The following is an 18,970-nucleotide window of genomic DNA, read 5'->3' on the forward strand; positions in this document are numbered from 1 at the left end:
TCTTCATTCCATCGAGCTCCTCCTCGTACGTGCAGTTCTGCGTCGGGATGGGTAGAGGCGCTCTGGCCACGGCGCCGAGCCTCCGGACGCGGTCGCGGCCGCGCGTGCGCGTTCGCGCGCGTGCGTGCGTGCGTTTGCACTCCGGGCGCAATGATTTTGTTTGCAGACAATAGAAGCGCGCTCAGCAAAAAAACAAAAAAAAACAAAAAAAACAAAAAAAACCGCGCACGCCAACGCGCGCGCGCACACACACACACACACACACACACACACGCACGCACGCACGACGCGTTTTGTTGGCCGACACGAGCTGAAACTATTAAACTGTCGTTCGAAAACAACGAGGAGGCGCACGAGCACGCACGCACGCACGCGCGCAAATACGCGCAAATACGCGCAGGTACGCGGGCGTGCGCGCGTTCCGGCGAGAGGGAGGAGAGGAGAGGAGAGGAGAGGAGAGGAGAGGGAGAGGAGAGGAGAGGAGAGGGAGAGGAGAGGAGAGGGGGAGGAGAGGAGAGGAGAGGAGAGGAGAGGAGAGGAGAGGAGAGGAGAGGGAGAGGAGAGGAGAGGGGGAGGAGAGGAGAGGAGAGGAGAGGAGAGGAGAGGAGAGGAGAGGGGAGGAGAGGAGAGGAGAGGAGAGGAGAGGGGGACTCGGATGGAGGGAGCGGAGGGGGTGAAACGGGAGGATGGAGAGGAAAATAAAAAGGGGTGACGTTTCCCGCGACGGGGGGGTGGGAGGGGTGGGGGTGGGGGTGGGGGGAGTCGAATACGCCGCGCTCACCCCGTTAAACGCAGCGTCGACGGCGGAGCGGGGGGAGAAAAGCGACAACAAAAAACAACAAACATTTGTTGACAGCCGAACACAGCAAAGTTGAAGAAGGAGAGAAGCTCCTCCCTCTCTCTCCCCCTCTCTCTCTCCTCCCTCTCTCTGTGAAGTAGTGGTGGTAAAGTCGGAACCTCCTTAATTACTAATTTCTCCACATCCCTCCCTCCCTCCCTCCCCTCCGTCTCCCTCTCTCTCTCTCCCTCTCTCTCTCCCCATGCATACAATGCCCTGATCAGCGCGCCTCTCATTCGGACCCGTCTCCTTGCCTACGTCCTCGTCTCCATCCGTCCAGGAAACACCCACGGCGGACCCGTGGACCCGGGGGTGGGGCTGATCCGCGCTATCGTTCGGGGGAGAGGGGAGAAGCCACCCGCCATGGAGGATTTTAAAGAGCCGCCGACCACCGTGCACCGCTCGTCCTCGTTCAGCATCAAGAGCCTGCTGCTGCCCTCCAAGTGCGACCGCCCGGACCCGGACGCCGCGGTCGGCATCCCCGAGACCCTCTCGCCGTCGCCCGGCTCCGACTCGGGGAGGTCGCTGGAGCCGAGCGAGATGGACTCGTCCTCCGCCGCGTCCATGGACCCGCACCGGGCCGGCAAAGAGGAGCAGGGGGAGGAGGAGGGTGGAGGTGGAGGGTGCACCGACGACAACAAAGCCGCGTCGGAGCAGAATAATAACAACGGCAAGACCGGTAAGTTCGACAAGCCCCCGTTCAGCTACAACGCGCTGATCATGATGGCCATCCGGCAGAGCCCGGAGAAGCGGCTCACCCTGAACGGCATCTACGAGTTTATCATGAAGAACTTCCCGTACTACCGGGAGCACAAGCAGGGCTGGCAGAACTCCATCCGTCACAACCTGAGTCTAAACAAGTGCTTCGTCAAGGTGCCGCGGCACTACGACGACCCGGGGAAGGGCAACTACTGGATGTTGGACCCGTCCAGCGACGACGTGTTCATCGGCGGGACTACGGGTAAACTGCGGCGGCGCTCCGCCACGTCCCGCGGGAAGCTGGCCATGAAGCGCGGACTCCGCTTCGCGCCGCTGGGTTTGGGGATTAACGACCGGGCCAACAACCCGCTCTACTGGCAGATTTCTCCGTTTTTGTCGCTGCACCACCACCACCATCACCCGCACTACAACGGCTCGTCGCCCGGATTTCTGAACCAGGGCCACGGGGGTTACGGGTCCCTCCTACCCTCGGTGGAGCAGCTCAGTAACGGCGACCTCACGCGGCCCATCCTAGGCGGCTCCGCCGCCGCCAGCGCGCTGGGTTTGACGAACAGTTACGGGATGAGCTCGTCGCCCGTCGGGCTGCTGTCGGGTCAGACGGCCGGGTATTTCGTCTCAGGGAGCCAGCACGCCCCGCCGCCCCACCTCCAGCAAGGCGCGGCGGCTTTCGGCGGCATCGCGACCAGCTCGGCCCAGACTCTGCTCTCGGATTCGCTCAGAACCAGCTCCTTACCGGCATTTTCGCCGGGCGTCTCAGGCGGGTTCCCGGGCGTGTTGTCCCACCAAAAGCGGGTGGTGACCCCGAATGCTTTCCTAAACTGAAATATTAAGGGCATAATAATAATAATAGGGGGGTAAATATCAAACTTTGGTCTATGAAGCATACAACCCCCTTTTCCCGTGATTATGGTCATATTGTACTCCTAAGTGCAATGGTTTATTTTGATTCTTTTTGCGTTTATTGAAAAAAAGGGACAAACTTTGTTACCTGCGGGTTCTGTAACTGTAAACTAGACTTGCCAAAGGTAACGCTAAGTATATTTCAAGCTATTTATATCCTGTACAAAGATTTTCAGTATTTTCTTTGAGTATTTTATTTATGTTTTGTATTTATTGTACAATGTATTTAAAATCTATTGTCAGTGTAGCCTATGTAGGCCTACTGCAGCGGGGAATTGACAATCAATGGTTAATAATTATTTATATACGTATTCATTTTGAGGAAGAAAAAAATACAATCAACTTTTTGGGGAAAGAAACGCCTTAAAAAAAGATAACAGAAAATCAGGGGTAAAAGTGAAACAGGAGAAGAGGAAAAAAAAGCCTACAAATCATATCTACTCAGGTTCCTGTGTCTCTTCAGCCCCGTTAGGCCTAAACCGCTCTCTGGGATGAGTTTTTATTTCAAAAGGAGGTATAAACCATTCAAATAAGTGACTATTCTTAAAAGAAAACTCATTCGTGGTCTATTTTAGGAATAGGCTCAAAGTGATAACAGGTCTGTGGTTGACAAAGGAAAACACCTCTCACAGAGTGAATTCATTTTTTGTAGTAGATTAACTAATTTATATTCATGGCCTATCGTTTTGAAATAACACTCTGCTCAGAAGATGGTTATGCAAGACTGTTTCAAGAAAAGTACAAGATTTTTTGTATGTTTTTTTTTTTTTTTTGTTAATAATACCCTATATTGTTCTTTTGTTGGTGCTCCGGTGGGGCTGCTGTCTGAGCGCATGTAGACCGACAGGGCACCGTGCATGTTAAGGCCTGCAGTCCAAACCCACCGGCCTGTCTCATTTAAAGCGAAATAGCAGGTTTTCTGCTCCGCGATCAGTCCCTGCAATCCTGCTTACTGACAAGCTGCGCAACATCCCTTTAAAGTCATGACGCTATGACGTAATGAGCGCAGATCCGGGCCTCGAGGTGAAAGAAGCCTGAACGGGGCTGTCTATTTTTTGAGGATGTTGATCTCACAATTTTCGTTCTCCTTAGTTTTGAAAAACCAAAGGGGAACAAAAAAAAAAAGAAAAAGTCAAAAAAGAAAAGAAAACGACGCCCTTCTTCTGCGCCCCAGGCATGTCTGAGGTTCGAGGCCACAAGAACGTTTGGAAATGAGGCCTAAATGTTAGTGTCTCATTTTCACGCTCAAAATCGGAGAGCACCGCGAGAGCGCTCACTATTAATTATTAATAGATCTCGAGCTCCTGCCCAAATTAAAAAACAAAACAAAACATTTTATTACCATGAACTGTTAAAATGAGGAAATACTGACCCAAAACCTTAAGTCACGAGTAGGACTATCTAATGTGTTTGCATAACTTCATTGAGGAATATGGAATTTGGGTTTCAGTAGAATACCGTGGCTTCTCACAGTGGACACATGGAGGAAATGCAGCTTATATAACCTCCGACCAAAAAACAAACTCCTGAAACAAACCTCTCATATCGCTCATATCCTGGACACGCACGCACGCACGCACACACACGCACACACACACACACACACACACACACACACACACAAACAAGCCAGGCCCAAATGGACAGTTAGTCTAAAATCTAGGTCCATATTCGTGTAATTTATTTTGCGCACGCAGAGCAAGACACCGGAGCCGGCACGCCGCCTTACACAGAAACGCGCGTGCACGGGAGAGCAGCGAGGAACAAACGCCCCCTCTGGACGTGTTCTCACGGGGGAGAGTAGGAGGGTAGGGCCGATAGAAAGCCGCATGACCGAGGCCGCCGCGTTCCAATATTAATAACAACAGCAGACATACAACTGGCGAGACAGCGCATAGCCCTCCGTCCTCGTAATCTCGTCTTCAAGGGTTGATTCACGCGAAACCGCAGACCGGCCTCCGCGCCCCGACATCAGACTGTTTTTATTACAACGTGACCCAATATTATTCACGTCACGGCGGCGGGTTTCTATGTCACTTTTTATTTTTTATTTTTTTGTAAATTTTCTTTTGAGGTTTTGCACTTTTTCTTGTTAGCATTGTATGGAGTAGGCCTACTGTCTGGTTTTTGTTGATGTATGTTTTCGAAAAACTAACTTGATTAAAAGTATGAAAACTTTGATTATTTGTACTTAATAATGTATAAGGTGCGAAATAGAGGCTGGGGTGTAAATTGGGACGTTACCTAGACTGCATAGGGTTTTTATTTTATTTATTTATTATTTACAAATTTCAAAGACAAAATTTAGATATTTATATAGATATTTATGCATCATCCACGCTATTATTGCCTGGTATGAATAAAATATTCTAAAGTTGTGAAAGTGCAAGCTCTAAGCTGAGCAATCAGTGTTATATATTTGAGAGTCGCTACTGAACTTTTGTGAGTTGTCTGATTATATAATTTTGGTAAATTACATTATAGTAAGGCCTTTTAAAGTCAATCCCGTCCACAGTGGGCCCTCAGGAGCGGGATCAGTCTGAGAGAAAACGTGACTGCAGATCAATACAGGGCTGGTCCCTATTTACTCCAGGCCATAAACAAAAGGCTTTTAATTGGTTAAGAGAAGCGCTGTGCGGTTGGTCCTATTGACATGTGCAAAACATTTGGGAGATTGTCGTTGAGATCCTCTGTTCATGTCTGGTTATATGATATATCTGCAGTGGAGCGATCGATGCCTGCCTGTGCTATCCCCTGCTTCAGGCTGAGGCCACGAAATCAAAACACCACGTTGGCTGACCTTAACGATCACAACCAACGAATGAAGAGATAGATCCATAGATAGATAAATTAATAGCTGACTACTACTACAACTACTGCTACTACGACTACTACTACTACTACTACTACTACTACTACTACTACTACTACTACTACTACTGCTACTACTACAACTATTATAAGTGCTACTACTACTCCTACTACTGCTACTACAACTACTGTTGTTATTACTACTACTACTCCTACAACTGCTACTGCTACTACTACTGCGACTATTACTACTACCACTACTTCTACAACTACTACTACTACTACTACTACTACTACTACTACTACTACTACTAATAATAATAATAATAATAATAATACTAAAATAATAATAATATAAAATAATGACCCATGTCAGTACGCTTGACCGTGTGATTGTCCAAGCAATAAATAAAAGATATAAAAGATAAATAAATAAACAAATTCAAAATAATTCAAGTAAGCAATTTCAAACTTGACTACGTGGCAATAAATATATAAATAAATACTGCTTCTGCTACTACTACTATTACCACTACTACTACTACTACTACTACTACTACTACTACTACTACTTATAATAATAATAATAATAATAATAATAATTAAAGTAAGTGATATACTACTTGGCTCTTGCCTTAACAATAAAAAAAACTATTATTATTATTATTATTATTATTATTATTATTATTCAAGTAAGTAATACACTCCTTGAAAAAGTGTTTTTGTTTGTTGTGTTTTGTCCTTTCCCAACAGGCCTGCAAGCTCATGGCTCTTTAACAGTGAGTGGTAATAGTTGGTCACCTCTAAGGGCCGTGTGTTGATGTGACGGCGCGTCCTCCAAAAACCAACCATCGCCGTTAAATGACGGAAGAAAAAAAAAAAAAAAAAAAGGCCCAATTGTAAACAATCCACGCCCCCGTAAGAATATGACGAAGCATATCGGCCATTCCAATTCATAACCCCGCTGCTGCTGTGCTACTGCAGCTTTAAGAGATGCGACGACGGAGAATTTAGGTCAGCGTGAGCAACGCGAATCCACTGGGTTATTTCGCTGACCGGGGCCGCGCGCCGGGGCGGGGCGGGGCGGGGCGGGGCGGGACGGGACGGGACGGAACACGGTCGCACCGGCACAACCGCCCACGTGACGCAACGCTGGCCTGAACCGGGGTTCATCTCCAGTGTCGCTGAAGTGGACCGTCGTCAAGTCCAGCGGCGCACCGCAGAAATAGAGACACTAAAACAGATCTCAAGGCAAAAAGAATCCGAATTAGAATCCGCGAATGGGGCCAATGACATGTTCATGTGGAAGTAATGGGTCTCATTAAAAACAGTCATAAAACATTTTGAAAAAGGAAAAACAATCCTACAAAAGTATAGAGAATATAAAAAATGTGTCATGCACAGAGATGATTTGCCTATATTATTTCTACGGTTGGACAAGCCAACGGTGGAACAATTCGCATATGTAGGTCTATACAGGTGAGAGTCACATCAAATACAAGTAGAAAAATAAAGACAAAAGCAAAAAAAGTGGGGAAAGTAAAGCAATCTAATAGAAATTCAACTCAGATTTCCAAGTAGTCGGTATTGTGTGTAGTACATTTCAAGGATCAAAATTCCTTCTATTGCCTTAGTACGTTAGGCAACAATTTTGGAGGCCTATCCCCGTTAAAAAAATTATAGATCTAGGCCTAGTGCTGCCATATCAGGTTTTTTTTTATGTTGAGGTGTAGAGGATAAGTGCAAACACCTCAAAATTGTATATAAGTCAGGCAGTCGGTCGGTCACTTTCCACCTCTGTCCATATAGGTGCATCAGGGCAGCTAGTGTTCACCAAACAACACAGATAACAAAACCAAAATATGGTTTATGAAATCACTTGACAGTCCTACTACTAAAGGATTTTATAATGTCAAAGGTAAAATAAGAATACAGGCTACACCATGTGACTGGCCTTAAGAATGACAAAAAAAGTTATGAAAATACATACATTAATAAATCATCATAAATCTAGATGAGAAATAAATAAACATAATATGAAATAAAATAATTCAAGTAAAGAGGATTTTTTTTTGAGGAATTTTAGGTTGAGCACATGAATCTTAGTTCAAGATCTTTATTCCACATGCAGCCCTACAAGCAAGGTGCAGTGAAATGATCAAGGGCAAACTCCGAAGGCGGTGCAAAAACAAAGCAGGAAGACAAAACAACGAAATCAAATATAAAGGCAAATGCAAAAAGTAAAAAAATAAAAAAACAAGTTTAAAAAAAAGTTAGATATACATACATAAGCAATATATCCATAATCAATGGCTCAACCCACAATCAATCCATGCAACATGGCGCAGACATGTAACCTGCGATTATCACGATCACATTTCTTTTAAAATGTTCCATCCGAGAGGTTGGAGGATGATATTGAATAATAACAGCTGTGTGTTATATGGGAACAGAGCCAATGGACTGCTAAACGCCTGTGAGTGACTGGCTTTCAGGCCCAGGCTGACTTGAGTCCTGTCCCCCAGAGCTTTGTTGTTTAACACTCTGTCAAGCAGCAAGAAACCGGTGGCCAGCAGCAAAACACTGGCACAAGCAGCGCATCCCGCAGTGTGTGTTTGAGCGGATCCCGGCGCGTGTTGGCGAAGCCGGGACAGGGGCAGCTCCGGACCTTCAGTCCAGTGTCACATGCCACGCGGCTCTGGTTTTAACACTGAAAGTAGACAAACGAACAGATCAAGGAAAGATCATTGGGTCGGAGTCATTGGAACAGCATTCAACGAAGAGATATAGGTTTCATGAATTGAAGCGATTCCTTTGAATGGATAGAACTCCAATAAAATAATTAATTAAGATAATAATAATAATAATAATAAAAGATCTGCTCATACCGAAAAAATGACACTGCATGTTGTATATGGATAGTTTTATTTCCCTCATTATTTATATATATATATATATATATATATATACATTAGTAGAACTATATTACCACATTTCTATATCTTTTTTTTTTAACTTTAATTGAAGTTGACTAGTTTAACACTATTTTTTATTTATTATTTGCGTTTTAATTTGACATTTTGCGGCGTTTTGCGATAACAAATAAATAAATAAAAGATTTGGACGAGTTCCATCTTCAGAGCTCCTCGTAAAACAGCGCCTGTGTTTGACGCCGCAGACTGCAGACAGGATGCTCGCTGGTTCGGGGGGAAAAGGGAAGAGAAGGATATTTGCACCGAATGGAAAAATATGGAGGAGGGCATCTGACCCGTTTATTATGAAGTAACCTACACTGGCAACCTACACTTGTTTTTTTTTAAATCAACTTTTAAAAAAAAGGTTTAAACTTGAATTATTAATGGTTTGTCGAATTAAAATGGACACATTAAGGTATAAATTCCAAGTAGAGAAAACTCAACCCAATCCAAAGTTTTTTGGTTTTTTTTCTTACAGAAGTTTAAGAAACGTGATACACACGTAACAACGGACAACTTCCTTTTCTGTAGCCGCTGTGTCTTGTTATTTCTCACAGTGTACTGCGGCTGCAGGCGCGGGGATAAAGCTGTGAGCGTCAGGGGAAGAGCTATTTTGCGCCATAATAATGTGCGGAAGAGGTCCGCGGTTTCAGCTGGAGCCGTCGCTCCGTTCCAGACAGAAGCTGGAATTTGGCTTTTGTACGGTGATAATCATAATAATTAATTATTGATTATTATTATATTATAATAATACTCAGAAATTTCTCATTTGAATGTAAAAAAAAATTATAAATCGGAAGTGTTGGAAGTTCCGTACAGAGTTTTGTAAAGTGTCTCCGCAGAGATTTACCAAGTGGGGACAAAAACAACAAAAAGCCTTGTTGTTTTTTATTATCAGTGTTGATTCCCATATTTTTGTTTTGGCTTTCTGGCACATTTCTAAATTCAATGCCGCAGGGCAATATAAATATCGATTTTTTTTTTTACACTTTTCTGAAATTGTACTTGACATTCAAGTTGATTTAGAAGTTTTAAGACACAGTGACAGTGTCTAAACGTCACATCACACATCACAAATGCACTATTTTTCCCCCACACATTGCGTGTGAAACTGACTTAAAACTTGTCCGTTGTACTTTTCTTATTCACCTTGAGTACTTGTGCAGGTTTTATTCTGTACTTTTACATTAGCAGCAGGGCACTGCAATCTTAACCCAGACCGACTTAGAGAACATTGAAATCACTGTACAAACAAGAAAACAAGACATTTGTTACGAGACACCTCTATTTCTTGAGTTACTTCACAAAAGTTTGCAACACTCAGAAAGTTTAGGATACCAACAACAGGCCTCCTCCTCGTTTTGAGACTGTATAGTGACAACAAGTATTGAGACAAAATTCATTACAGCGCTGCGTATATTATTAGACTGTGTTCTAACCTTTATGTGAAAAGACAGCAGGAGGGGTAAACATGTGATGAGTCAACGTGCATAACAATTTCCCATTATGTAAAAAGAAAAAAAAGCCCCCCTGGGGGTTCTTATTTGTTTCTTTGAGACAATAACAGCACATTCAACAGGTGATAAGTGGACCGAAAATAAGCTGTAATTTTGCTGCTGGCGAGAGCAATTATTTTTAGAAAGCGTGGAAGAGGAACTATTACCAAGGTTCAAGCGGCTCCCCTTGAGAATCGTCACTGTAGAATCCTGAGCACAGTGTTTGAGCTGAGATTTAAGCCTAAAGGCCAATATATAATTAATTATCTATACATTATGAATATGAGAATGATGAGCCTGGGGTGAAATAACAGACAATCAGTGACACAGCAAACATCAGGCTTGTCCCAAGTCCCAATCCATCATTTGGTGCAGAGAATTTGAGGAAGAATAATAAGTGGCACTAAAATGTTTTCAACCCAGATTAAAAAAAAAAAAAAGTTGAATTTTGACTGACCTGTGGAAAGCCTGATGCAGCCATCAGCAGCAGATCACAAGCTGTCTCACTTCTTCTCGTTATTTGTGTCTGTAATCGGGAACTATAATTGATGAATTTTTTTTTTTTTTTTTACCTTTTTTAGGCCTTCCCTTTTCTAGTTTGTTCATTTGTTGTTTATTTATTGTTTTCTTTGTTTAATTGTTGATTTTTGATAGGGATTGTTATTAAAATGCACTGGCTCCATGGAGGCATTTTGTGAAGAAGCAGGATAAGAAGATGGCCGTGGTCATTGTAAACCTCTCTGGACTGAACCCTCAAAAGGCATGAAACGGGAATGTGTGCTGATTAAAGTAGGCTTGTAATAATGGCTGATTTCCAATTCCATTTCCAAATTGCCAATTCTGCCCATTTACAGTATATGTTGGAATAATTTGTTTGAGAGAGCAAATCGCAAACTCAGACAAGTGGGCTGTGTTTCTCCATAACGAACGGTGTGCATTTTTTTTAATAACATAAACAAACTAAATAATAATATTAAATTGAATTACATTGAAATATATATAATTAAAAAAAATAATATTACTACTTTGGAGATTTATAAAGTGTTATCTTATCTTATAAATCCTTTGTCCCTGATTTTGTGTAGTGAAAAAAATTTAAATGATTGAGATGCAGCCCAGATCCAATTCAAATTGGAGCTGCACATGAAGCCTCTTGTCGGTTAAAGTTTATCTATATTCCAGTAGCTCAACTTCATGGCACAGAAATACCTATAAATACCTGATAAATCAATCAGGTTTTTCCAGCTTCCCATAGAGCAATCTGAATTTATGCAGGACTTTGCTAAATGGTGGCCCTGACCAGTGGTGTAGGTTTTGTTCGGGAGGGCCCCCAGATCCCTTCATTTTCCTGCGTTCCGATGATTTTTTATGCACCAATCTGTGCCTTTTCTGCATCAATTTAGGGCAGAAATATCTTCATCATCAAAGGAAAACACAAAATTGAGACACCAGGTGACAATTCAAAATTTGATGGAATATAATGCAGTAAGGCTCTCAAGCATTGTGTATTGCTTTTAAATATTTATTGTCCTGTAGATCAACTTTTCTCATTTGATACAGTATACAGTATAGGTAGAGTAAAGGCGTGATTTAGTCTTCTGTCCTCTTTTGGTTTAATTACAGATTTAAAAAAAAATCCCTGGTTTCTGCTCATGCTCAAAACTTTCTACACATTCAAAACATATCACACATATCTGTGTTTTGGGATGATTTTTAGCAATCGTGTACATCTCAACTATGTTACCGAAGCCGACTGAAAACAAGAATGCAACACATTTTGGCCATAACCGATTAAAACATTGATCAAATCTATTATAGAATGAGACCTTGTTAAAGCCTTGAAATAATTCTGGAAAACAAAAAAAGTATAAATATACACACGAGCCATGAGAGTCAAAATCACAAGAAATCACATCTTTACCATAAAGGTTTAGTCTTACAGGTCCCATATTGAGCAAAACTCTTTTATTCTTGTGCTTTTGAAAGTAGCTTCATTCAGCCTTATTTGGTAAAACAAACCTTTCCCTTTCCTATCTGCTTCCCAGCCCCCACACAATTCGGAGGGAACAAAGTTAGGCCGTGCGGCATTCAATAAAATGAACCAAAGGCCTTCTTTGCGTCTGTCGCCGAGAGAAATGAATTCATCACAGATCTTCATGATCCACAAGGTAGAGTTTAGCCTCATGAATATGACATGAAGCCACGCGGTCCCGTCGCCCCGGCCCCATCGTGGAGCCCAGCCACGTCTTGAGCCTCCTGAGGGCACCGGAGCTCACGCTCGGCTTCTGCGGGTGACGCAGGCATTACTAGAAGCAACCCGACGAGAGCTTCCACCTCTAGAAGCAAACTACGAACCTGGACTGGCACTTGCCGTAGAATGTTGGTGGCCTCCTCACAGGAGCTGTGTGTGTGTGTTTTGCCCGAAATACAGGCAGCTCAACTTCAAAGCTACGCCTGTTCAGTTCTTGGTATTGGTCTATCACAGAGGCATAAATTGGACCCATAAGACCCCCCCAAGCTTCTGAATTACATCCATACTTCATTTTATTGCATGTGTTCTAAATATTGAGAGGGGCCCCTGCGTCCCTCCCCGTATGGCCCTGACACAGGACTCTGCTGAAGGGAGATAATGAACGTGTCTTTTGGGGAGTGGTGCGCACTGGTGCTGTAGGGGTATTGATTGTTAAATCCTTTGGTGAAATCCGAGCGGATCTCCGCTGAATTTGGTTTGGTTATCTTACAAGGACAGACGAGCTGTCAGCACAAGCCAACAGGGACTCGGGTCGGTTTTCTTTTCTGGAGCGAGAAGATGGATGAGGGACAGTGGAAGCCCTCTCGGAGTTAGGTTACATCCACCGCCATCTGTAGAGAAATTAGTAAGATGATATCTACCTCTATCCTGATGATGTAGGGCTACCTCGGCCTATACATCAACTCGGTGTTGTACATCAATGTCCAAATAGGCCGATTCACATGAAGAATCTGATCTATTATAACTATAAGTACAGTATGACGATATAGGACAATAGGATTATATTGGCCGACAAAGTCTATTCGGATATGTTATAGGCATATAGCCCAATCAGGTCTATATAGTCTTATAGTCCTATATTAGGTATATAGGACTAGGAATAGGCCTACAGCCCAATTTGCCTTTATATAAACCTGGGTAAAAAGATATCGAACCACGACCTATTAACGAACATGGACTGGCTTCACACCAACATGGACTGGCCTCAGACCTCAGACCTAACTCAACAGCAAAGGCCATCTTTTGATTTTACTGGGACGAAATGCAATTTCATGACCTGGTTTTTGGATGCCGAAGTCGCTCGAGGCTCAATTTTTCATGGTGAATCCATTGACTATTTTATAAGGTGAAGGAAATACCGCAGACGCAAGTATTCACCAAAACTGAGCGATGTCAGAAATGAAGTAGAGATAGAGTTGTAGAAAGACAAAAGCAATATGATCTTTTAAATGTCTGAAATGTACCAGTGTCAGTTACCCTTGATTCCTTGATTCCTGGCATGGAGGCCACCACACATGCATCCAAAGACAAAAAAAAGACAACAAAATAAAAAAACAACCTAACCCTACCCCTCGCATGAGTTTGGGTATCACGGTGCATCGCTTACACCGTACATGGGATTCAGGAAGGATTGAGCAAGCGTGATTTCCACTGTGAAATCATGTGACGTTTTCGTAAGCGCTTCGTCACAAGGTGAAAAACTGGAGGAGAAAGTAGTCTGCATGCGTAGGGTCAAATACATTTCGGGATATTTTTCACGTTGTGGTTTTGGGTGAAGGGTTAGCTGTAGTTTGTTGGGTGTTTCCGGAGGTAGAGGCCAGGTATCTGGCTCAAGGGCACTTAGACAGGTGTTAAGATATGCCCCAAATTGGAACCCCCGACTCTTCCACTTGCAAGGTATTTTCCAATGATCTGCGCAGGGAATACCTGCAACACTTCCCTGGCAAGATGTTGTCTAGAAGCCCCAACCCTTCTGCGGCGAGGCCTTTTCCAATGAGCCACAGAGAGGAATAGAACCTCCAACCCTTCCACTAGAAAGTCATTTCTATGAGCTACACACAGGGGATGGAACCCCCAACCCTTCCACTGGAAGGTATTTTCCAATGAGCTACACAGGGAATAGAACTCCCAACCGCTTTCCCGTCAAGATCTTGTGTAGGACCATCCGACTCTTCCTCTGTAAAGGTCTTTTCCAATGAGCCACGCAGTGATCAGAATCCAAAACGCTTCCTCTGCAAGATTTTGTGTAGAACCCCCAACCCTTCCACTGGAAGGTCTTTTCTGTTGAGCCACACAGGGCAGAGAACCCCCATCCCTTCCCCAACAAGATCCTGTGTGGCACCTCCTCAACTTTTCCCCTGCAAAGGTCTTTTCCAAGGCGCAATACAAAAGGAATAGAGCCCCCAACCCTGGAAGCTACGGTGCCTTTCTCTAGCTACTGAGCTGCAAAGTAACAAAACTCAATTCAAGAAAACATTTGCTGCCAGCACTTTGTCCATGAACTCTGAGGATCAGACAATCGGATTAGCGCACGACGTCGTTCTCTTCCTTTGGTGCCGCGCTCTGTCTTGTCTGCCTTCATGTGGGCCTTTTCCGAATGTAATCTTTTTGATGAGGTCAGTTTCCGAGATCAAAACATGCACGGGCAGAAATTTGGGTCCGCGGTCCTGGGAATTTGCAGGGAGCCCCGTTTGTCTGCTGGCTCACAGAGTGGAAAGTGGGTGGAGTTACGTTGGGCAGCAATGGTTTCCAGCAGTGAAAGAAAGCTTTTCATTTTTCCCATTGACTTTGTTGGGTCATTCTGCAAATACGGGACGTTTTCTGTCCTTAGGGTAGATTTCTGGGGAAAAAAAAGCTTTTTTTTTTGCTGTTTTGTTTTGTCTGATTATGTTTAGTTAACCCCAAAATCTAATTAGAATTCTTGGAACAGCCGTGCAAAACATATTTTTTGCCCATTTTGAGATGCATTTTATCCGTTAAGTTACATAATTTGGCCGTGTCCCAGGCCCGGAGTTGTGATCGATGAAGGTGTTCCTGCGTGGTCCATAGAAAGAGGCCTGACAATCAGAAATGGTGTGCACCTGGGTGGGACTGTTTCAAATTGCACTTTAACGCAGTTTATTTTTTGATTTTATTGTGCCTTTTCTGAAATCTGTTTTAAGCTCTTAATTTCTATGCTCTTATTCTTCTTTGATTTTATGCGTTATGTAAAGCACTTAAAGTTGCGCTTGCGCATGAAATGTGCTGTACAAATAAACTTACCTTGAGATATAATTTTTATTTTGTGTAATGTGTGTACACCACAAGCTGGCTAAACAAACTTACCTCAGTATGCCAAAGAAAAAATGAAAAAGAAACACATTTCTGAGGATATTTAGTGATCTGATGGGATTGACATTTTCCTATGATTTCTTCTGGGACAAAAATGGCAAAAATCTCAGTCCTGTACACAATTCCTTTATCATATCTCAGACAAATAACAGAAAATAATGAAGCTATAAGAGTGGTATTTCGAGAGGTTTCAAGAGGATTTACTTTCTCTGTATTTAAATTGGGACACACACACACACACACACACACACAAACGCGCACGCGCACAAAACGCACACACGAACACACGCAGGCAGGCACGCACACACACACACACACACACACACACACACACACACACACACACACACACACACACACACACACACACACACACACACACACACACACACACACACACACACACACACACACAGGCGAGATTAGAATGGAGAGTGCTGTTTTGTTAATCTCACTGCCTTTAAAGTGTTGGTGGATGGGAAGGGTTGTTCTGGTCACCGAGCATTAGGGAAACGGTGCTTCCTAATCTCCTGAGGTCTGAGAGGTCTGAACGGTGACACTGGGCTGACCCCGCTGCAGCTAAACAAAGTCCACAAACAAGCCTCTGCAGAACAGACACTTCCTCCTCGACTAATTTTCTCCATTGAGACTCTCCGCGGGGGCAGACGTCACCGTGGAAGCCAAAAAGAAAGTCACTACAACAAGTGAGCACCTGGTATCAGACAGATCACATCGGCTCAATGAAGTTACTCAATAGTATTGGTTCCTCCATTTTTAAGGAGACAAACCTTTAAACTTTGAGATGAGCTAAATTGCCTTGCGGTATTATCGATGAAGGGACTACACAATAAATAATGCCTCCAGCTATCTTTGTTTATGATCTTGGCGATGCAATGTCTCGAATCATTTTAACCGATCGAATCGTTTGAAAAGCTTAAACCCTTTGGACGAACTGAACAATTTCGACCAATTAAGTCGTTCGGGCTGATTGAATCGTTTGCCGTGCCGCAAGATCCTCATTTGTATTCAAAAAGCAAATGCAGATGGTTCCAGTGAACGCGTGAGGTAGCATATGGGTTTGCATTGGGATGTGGAACAGACAGTTAAATGTGCCACACATTTCTTTAAATTATCTGCATCACGTAAACGTTGTGCAATATTTAAATGTAAAGGCTTTAAAATGCAAAATTCTGATTAAAATTCAGATTTCGCCTGCACCATGTTATTGGCTCTCAAAAGGAAAACATAATTTCATCATCATTTAAAGAACATGTTTTGCATTTTGAGGTTTTGGATCTAAGACCGATACTTTGGGAACCAAAGGATTTAAAGGTTAAATCTCTACAACAAGTGTCGTTGAAAGTGCTCATGCCGTGCTGTTGTTCTCCAAATGCTGTCGCTACTTCCGCTGCACAAACTCCAAAATCCACAGTTTAACCGTAGCTCTAGTTTTCCGAACTTTTTTTCACTCATCGACGGGATTTATTTCAAATATATCTCTCAGGTGAAATGAGAGTGGCCATTTCGTAAAGCTCATGAAAATAACATTTCTATGACAACAAACTGCCTTTTCACAGAGGCACGTCTACCTTGATGCAAGTGGAATTATTAAATTATTTAAAGGATGGTACCCTTGAATATAGCAGCATGATGCATGTACTGTATTGTTGGAGGTTGCTGCAATTGGTCAGGTTGAACTCAATGAAAATCTATTCAAAGACTTGTAATATATACAGTACAGACAGGTTCCCATATCTTCAATATGTATATGTTTTATATTAATTATGAGAGATGTTTTTAACACTTTTCAGAAGCCCAAGGGGAAAAGTGATTATAAGAACACCTAAATTGTGAGTTAGGAGCTCTTCACCCATGAGAAAAAGATGGTAATAACAATAATAACCAAATACTAGTGTTACGCAGGGTATTTTTCAACCGCATGACAGTCCAACCGCAGCTCTGGCGTGAAACAGCCAGGGGACACGAGGCGTCGCACGATGATTCTTAATCATATTCATTAACACGCAGACACACGTTAACAGAGCGTGTCACATGTAATCTCTCATTCACTGTTTGATAGACGTTCTCCGGGCTTGTCTGTCGCAGTCAGGCCTGCTACACCCGCGTGACAAGGTCTCCAAATCCGCTGCACCGCCCTCGTCCCCGTGGAGGACTGGGAGAACCCCGCAGGAAGCAAGTCTACTGGTAGGCCAGGTCTGACTAAACGGTGTGCATCCTGTGTAAAATGCATAAGTGTATGTTAGACACAACATTCTAAGCATGGATTTATTGAATCAGTTTGTTATTATTAACTTGGGAGTTCTTAGAGTCTTCACCTTTTTTTTTGTATTTATTTATAGAAAACCAACCCCGCTCCCCAGGCTTTCCTGAACCAGGGAAACTCTTTTGTAACTCTTCTGCCTTGAAACATGATAGTTTCTCCTTTAAAATCCTTGCAACTGGCCCAAGAGCGGTTTGAAACAGCACGGAAGTGGACAAGAAGTGGAATGTACAACTCCCTGATTTAGGACGACACCATAAGCAATAAGAGCAAAAAAGGTGAAGGCTATATACTTTGTGTTTTTGGTGAGTTGTGTTAGAGGAGCTGGTCTTTTGCAAAACGCAGCAGCAGCTATTTTCGCTTTTTACTTGCTTTCATTAAAATACAGTCGTGGAAAAATGGAACCAGTAGCGTAGATCATTTCACTATAGTTTACTGACATTTTGTTTGTGGCCCCGGGCCTTTATCTCGCTAAAAACAAATAAAAGGCTATTGGCTGTGAAATTAAGTTTATATATATTTTTCTCGCTGGACAAGGAGACATTTTCAAAAACATGTAGTCCAAAAATTATAATTCTCAGTTTCATTGTCCATCCAAAACAATTAAAGCCACTTTTAACTTTCCAATCTACTTTCTGGATGGCATAAACTGTAACTATATCGTAAGTTTCGAAATAATTTTCAATAATTTCAATATGTGAGATTTATTTACAAAATAATAAAATATACACAATGTACAATTTATATACTTTATATACTATCTCTTTTGCATTTCAACAATTGATTTAAGAAGGTAGGTATGGAGATTATATAGTCGATCGTTTTTGAAATGTTTATATGTTTAATGCAAATAAACAGTACATATAAATTGTATCTTCCTCCTTGGACAGTTTTAGAAAAAAACACAAGTTTAGTAAATTATCCCAGGACAATTTAAATCAACTGGATTGGAATTGAACTAATTTTATTACCACAAAAAATATATAAATATACATTTTCTTACAACAACTAATAGATTAAAAAATTTTAGTTATCTTTTTTAATAAGTTTAATTGTAGTTTTTCAGTGTGCAATTTATTTGTATTGCAATTTTAATTATTTGATGGTGGGTGGAAATTAAGAAGTGTTTGACCTTTTACTCCCTGTAATTTGTGTTAAATATCTTTGTGCTACCATGCATCTCTTATTCTGGTAATGCATTGTGTTTTAAACATTGGTAAAGATCAGTAAAATTAGTAAATATTTAATATTTGTATGTACTGAAATCTATTTTCAGTACTTACAAATTATTACACTTCAGTGTGTTTTTTAAATGAAGCGATTTTGTGTTTTTGATGTCATTTTGTTTTTGATGTCAAATGTTTGCATTGATGAAGTCATAATAAATCATAAAATATTTTAGTTTTAAAATTCTAAATTCATAATATATTAGATATTTTTGGAATTTTCATATTTGATTGGTAATGTTTAAGTTTACAAATGAAAAATAAAAGTGGAAATAATTTAATGTTACAAATTTGTTACAAAAAAATTACACAATTTTCTTTAAAAATCTTCAACCTACATATTCTCTGGCCCAAACAAATG

At 42.1% G+C, this 18,970-nt stretch overlaps 1 protein-coding gene across 1 annotated transcript; it reads left to right on the forward strand.

Annotated features, from left to right (window-relative positions):
• Positions 1–1,198: 1,198 nt before the first annotated feature.
• On the forward strand, positions 1,199–2,380 carry foxg1b (forkhead box G1b; the record flags this gene model as incomplete). The annotated part of the gene is made up of 1 exon (XM_080016858.1): positions 1,199–2,380. The coding sequence occupies exon 1, from the start codon at positions 1,202–1,204 to the stop codon at positions 2,378–2,380; it is 1,179 nt and encodes a 392-aa protein (XP_079872984.1). The 5' UTR covers positions 1,199–1,201.
• Between the last annotated feature and the right edge of the window lie 16,590 nt (positions 2,381–18,970).

This window comes from Zeus faber, assembly GCF_960531495.2.
Source record: "Zeus faber genome assembly, chromosome: 16".
NCBI lineage: Eukaryota > Metazoa > Chordata > Actinopteri > Zeiformes > Zeidae > Zeus > Zeus faber.